The following is a 5777-nucleotide window of genomic DNA, read 5'->3' as shown; positions in this document are numbered from 1 at the left end:
TTGATTAGCTCAGATTCTAATCAACCTGTAAAATGCCTCCAGTTGGGTGCTATAACACAAAAAAAGAAGGCACCTTGCTCCATAGTTTGACCTCAATTTGACAGGATTAGGTAACTATGTTTTCTCTACTGAGAACGGGGATATTTAGGTGCCTCCCAAAGACAATTTGATCACTTACTTGCTTGGCAGAGAAGGGTATACAAACAGAATCATAGGACTGAAAAAAACCTCAAGGCTAGGGACAGACATTAAAAAAGACTGAGTCTGAATTGATTCAATCTTTGCAGGTTAGTCTAACCCACAAACCTTAAACCAATTTGGAGGTGGATAGACATTCCCCTTTCATTCCAGAAATGCAAGTGGCTAAGGCTAGAAGCTGGGGGAGCTAAACCAGCCCTCCCTTCCCTGCCACAGTGCTGAGCTGAAGGTGGGGGGGCTTTGTCAGGCCTCGGTAGGATGCTCTGATGCCTGCCTGTACTGTCCCAGGCTTTTCCTCACTGGGTGCTCAAGGGACAGGAATGTTGCCAGACCCTGCATCTGTTGATACTGAGCTTTTCAATCTCCATCTCCCTGCTTCTTCAGACAGTCTGCAAACCAAGTCATTTCTAACACCTTTCTCTGTCCCCTCTGGAAGACTGACAGATTGCAACCAGCAGGTTGCTTGTCAGAACAAAGTTTATTGGCCCATCAAGCCCTAAAAAAATAAAGCAACTCTCTCACTAGTTTCAAGCTCTTCGTATCTGCAGGGTGCATTTGCATTTGCAAACCACTAGCTGTCTGCCCTTTGTTCCAGTGAAATTGGAGACCCACACAGACACCTCTCCACATTAGCTAGCATGGGGGGGAGGGGCATGACCAGATGCCAGGTCCCTCACTGGGGTCACTGCCATGGGAGAAGGGCGTGGGGATCCCTGCTTGAGTAGCCAGTTGTTGGGCAGGGGAAAACCTGGCAGCCGCTGCAGTCCCTCAGCCAGCTGGAGCGGTGATAGTACTCTGGCTAGGAAGGAGAGGGGTGGGGCCAAACCTGCTCTACTCCAGCAGACAGCCCTGCAAAGCATCTGGGATGCTGTGGGACTCTAGATTAAATTAAACCAGGAGGGGGTCTGGGACAGACATTGCATACACTGGTTTGACCCAAATCAGTTAAGTCTGATACTACATTCAACCAGGTTTATCTGAAACCAGTTTCAGCCATTTTCAAACTGGTTTATGTGCCCTGAACACCTGTTCTATTACAGCTTTAAACCAGTTTCTGATTACTTAAACTGGTTTATATGTAATGTCTATCCCTACCCAAGGATCAGCTAGTTCAATCCGCTAAATAAATGCAGGATGCACTATTCTTAAAATATCCTCCAGTGAAAGAGGTTTTTTTCCCTGCACAGTTTATTCCATTGCCCCACTGTTCTTATAGTTGGCAGGGTTTTTCCAGAGTTTTAATCTAAATCTGCTTTGCTACGGTTTAAACCCATTGCTGTCTGTCTTTCCTTCTGGAACAGGGAGAATTGTTGTTCTTGCCCTTCTTTATGGCAGGCTTTCCAAAATTTGAACACCGGTGTTATGTCCCCTATTAAACTCCTTTTCTTCAGACTAAACATACTATTTCTCTCATTGGCAGAAGGCAGGGCAGGGGACACGTTGGAGACTAACTCAGAAAAAAACTTGTTAGGATAAGGTGCCCCCCTGCCCTGCCTTTTGCTTCACATCAAGATGACATGTCTAACTGCCTTTCTAAACTATGCTTTCATAAACACAGCATTTGCTTTTTAGCAACTGCACCACATTGCTGATTTAGGGTGAGTCTGTGATCTACCAAAGTCCCCAGATACTTCTCAGCAATGTTACTGCCTACTGCTAACCAATTATGTCTCATTCTGTATTTATTTGTTTTTTCTTCACCTTTTCTGTACAGTGCATGTAGAACCTTATACTTGACATTTGTCTTTGTTGAATGTCGTTTTGTTGTATAGTGCCTAGTTCTCCAGTTTATCAAGATTGTTTTGGATTCTAGTCCTGTCCTCCAAAATGTTTGCAATCCCTTTCAATGTTGTGTCATCTCCAAACTTGACCAAGATTCCTTCATTGATTAATAAAAATGTTAAACAATACCAGATCCTGAACAGATCTCTGTAGACCCTGATTGAACCCCACACTGCCATTCTGATATTCATCCATTTACAGTTACTCTTTGCTTGCAGTTATTTAACCTTTTTGAAGGTGTTAGACATACATATCCATTAAACAGTCATTCTACTTGGCCCACATTTCTCCAATTTCAGACTGTCATGTGGGACTATTTCAAACTTTACTGAAGTCCAAGTAGATTATATCCACTGCATTCCCTTTATCAAATAAGTTACCCTGTCAGAGAAAAAAATCAAGTTAGTTTTGCATGATTTGTTCTAAACAAATCCATGTGGGCTGCTAGTTCTAAGCAAACAATTATAGTACGCACCTGTTGTTTATAAAATAAAATAAACCTACCCTAGATAGACTTAGATTTATTGCTCTATTTGATTGAACCAGACTTTTAAATGCTATAGGAGTTGTGGCATACAATACATTAGTATAGAACTGTTGTATTGAAATATAATGGAAGCAAATAAATAGCTTCTATATCCAATAAAATCCCAGGTATTTGAGCCCCTTCTTCCAAAACATCATTCTGTCTTAAATTCTGTTAATGGTCTGAGGTGAATCATTCTTCTCCAGATTTCCTTGATCATCCAACCCCATGCAGATTGAAATATTCTCACTATCTCCAAAATATGTTAGATATATGGGTTTATACTATATCTTGAAGTAAATGGTGGGTCATTTTAAGCCATTTTAAGATCAAAACCAAGACCAGTTTAATAAGTAACAACTCCCGTAAGTACAGGTTTTCAGGCAGATAAAATTCAAAGGATTTACGAGTTTTATCTCATTTCTTTAGGAAAAGACCTCTCCCTTTTGGTGAAAGGATCCCATGAGGAGACCCAGGACATTATGTTTGGCTATGATACCATTTTTAGCTCTTCATGTCCCACCACATTCCACTATGTCAAATATAAGCAGCCAGTACTTGATATTAAGCTACCAAAGAAGCAACTGCCTTCCTCCTTCGTAAGTTATTATTGGACTTAATAAGCATAGTAGTAAAATGCATAGAAATATATACATTAGATGGCAACATGAATCTGTCTTCATGGGGGAGGATGTAACACTCTTTGTAAATTGAATTTGTGTGTATTTTTTTCAGCATACCTATTCCTATAACACAAAGGGAGGCCCCTCACATGTGAGTCTCAATTCACTTCCTGAAGGAGAAAAAATAACAGTAGCAGAGGTGAGTGCCAGCTCTTAGTTGAAAGTGATGAAGTCAGCCTGAAGGCTCTATCTTTGCCCAGCTATATTGGGAGCCAGATCTAGTTATCTCCTGCAAGCTTCACATGACCCACTGCCTCTAACAGTGCCACTCCAGCTGTGACCACACTGCCTGGGCTTACTCCAAAACAGTTGTTATATTTATGTGCAGAGAGATTAGCTAAATTACTCTGAAGTCAGGCAGAAACAGGGTATATTTACACATTATAGACTACTAGATCAGAGATGCATAAGCTTTTGTACAAAAGCTTATGCATCTCTGATCTAGTTAGTTTAAATACAAGTATACCCTGTCTGTGTTAATTTGCCTGAGATGGGGCATTTCAAGATTCTAAACTCATTGTACTGGGCATGACTACATAAAAAATGCAACACATTGGTAAATCACCGCAGTTGCCTGAAAAAGTTGTGAATACCTGCTTTTTTCAAGAACTCTGAAATGTTCTGGCTATCAGTAACATGCCTCACAATAATTTAAACCCAATCTACTATAGTAAGGAAGGTTGACAATTGGTGTTTTTAAAGGACAATCTACCACTGCCCACATAAACCCATGTTTTACAATGACTGGTAGCAATAAAAGGCTTTTAAGTACAAGCCGGGCACATCTACACTGGCAATTAATGCAAAGAAATAAAATCCAGGTCATATTGCCCCAGAGTTTTTTGTTCCTGGGAGCACCATTTGAACATGCACTCAGAAGCAAAAACTCTAGAGTATATTGCTCCAGAGTTTATTTGTGCGCAGCACATTGAGCCCAGTCAGAGCAGTCCCAACTGGCAGCAGCCCAGAACTGTTCTGGCCAGGCTCAGTGTGCTGCGAAGGGGCTACCTGGGCTATGAAGGTGTTTCAGTGTGGGTCTAGCCAGCAGGCAGCCTCTGCACTGAAGCATCCCCATGCCCCAGCCAGCTGAGCAGCAGCTACATGTGTGCTGCTGCACATGAAAAATCTCCAGAATGTATTAGTTTCATGCTACGTAGTCAGCTCTGCAGTAAACGTTTTGCACCCGCCCTGAGTTATTTTGAACTAGATTCATTCGGCTGGTTTCCAATAATTTTGTCACTTTGTGCCTGACTCTTAATGATGAATATCTGTTCTGTGTCCTGAAACACTGGTATTCTCTTCCTTCTGTTCAGCAGGGCGTATTCTTACTAGTGATGAACCTGAGATAGTATCAGCTTCACTGTGCTACTGATACTGATCACCCTTTGTAAAGGGCTTTCAGATCTACTGATAAAGCATTTTTTTATCAGAGTTAAGTGTTGCTGATGTAGGTTACAAATCAAATATGACTGAATAGGAGAGGGCAAACACTGGTTAGCACTTGTGCAGTCACTGAAAAATTTTAGGAAATTTTCTCTGAGAAAATGAAGTAGTGATGCTGAAACTATGCATTCTTGGTTTATTTGGGGTCTTTACATTGTGTCTACATTGCTAAGGAAGGATCAAATAAAATGTACTCCAATGCTGAGGGAAAGAAAACCTTTATAATATGATAGCACTAATGGTATTTGCTTTTTTGATTTCCAGGATAAAAGATTTGATCTGCATTTGAAAGCAGAAAACTGGTAAGAGATCCATTCCCTTTGGGCTGGTAATGACTTTTGTCAGCCAAATTCTACCCTCAACTTGCCTTTTGATGGAAAGAATATACTGACAGCTTGCTAGCAGCTTGTGCAAACATTTTAAAAGCAAATGATTTTTAATTAAGTTGCACTGAAAAATGGGAACTTTCCACAAAAAATAAACAACATATATACAATATCCACTGTTTTCATTAATATAATGTACTTATTTGCTAGAAGTAGTAGCAATTTGGCAGCCCCATCCCCTCTCCTTCATTTTACATCAGCCTGTTTGTATAAGAGATTTTACTCTGTAAATCTGACACTTTATGTAATTGGTTGATTACATAAAGTGTAATTGGTTGATTTATGTGCCCTGAAACATTTACACGTTACTGAAACCGCCTATCTGTAACAATGGGTATGCCTGTTTTAGTTCTCACCTTTGTTCCAGCCCAGGAGACCTAGACATGCGCTTGGGGTTTGACCTGTGCTGGGAAGAGCAAGACTTCTTGAAAAAAAGAAAGAAGCATGTTGCTTCTGCTCTGAAGAAAGTTCTCCACTTGGAGCAAGATCTGCAGGACTGTGAGGTATGTGGGGCAGGATTGTAAGTGTCCCTGTTTTGCTCAGATGTGCACTCAACGACTTGGAAACCCAATGTGCTCCTTAATTTTTACTATTATCATTGCATCTGAATGGCAAAGAAGCTCTAAGTTCAAGCTATGGTCCCCTTTCACTAGCATTCTCGTTCTTTACATTAATAGACTCAGTTGTATAATCCTTCAACTCTACTTTCTTTAAAACAGTTGATTCCTCTTCCCTACCACGCCACCCCCCCCCCCCCCC

General features: G+C 40.9%; 1 protein-coding gene across 1 annotated transcript in view; it reads left to right on the top strand.

Moving 5' to 3' along the window:
* The window catches only part of LOC109298787 (cytosolic phospholipase A2 epsilon-like), a 45050-nt gene that overhangs the window by 22069 nt on the left and 17204 nt on the right, over nt 1–5777 (top strand). The window contains exons 9-12 of the mRNA XM_019519065.1: nt 2936–3105; nt 3242–3328; nt 4897–4934; nt 5386–5521. Of these exons, the coding sequence (XP_019374610.1) occupies nt 2936–3105; nt 3242–3328; nt 4897–4934; nt 5386–5521 (431 nt within the window). The remainder of the gene's footprint in view (nt 1–2935; nt 3106–3241; nt 3329–4896; nt 4935–5385; nt 5522–5777) is intronic.

Source organism: Gavialis gangeticus, unplaced genomic scaffold (genome assembly GCF_001723915.1).
Source record: "Gavialis gangeticus isolate Ggan-Ray unplaced genomic scaffold, GavGan_comp1, whole genome shotgun sequence".
NCBI classification, from domain to species: domain Eukaryota; kingdom Metazoa; phylum Chordata; order Crocodylia; family Gavialidae; genus Gavialis; species Gavialis gangeticus.
The sequence above is the reverse complement of the archived record's forward strand: the minus strand, read 5'-3'. Positions and strand labels throughout refer to the sequence as shown.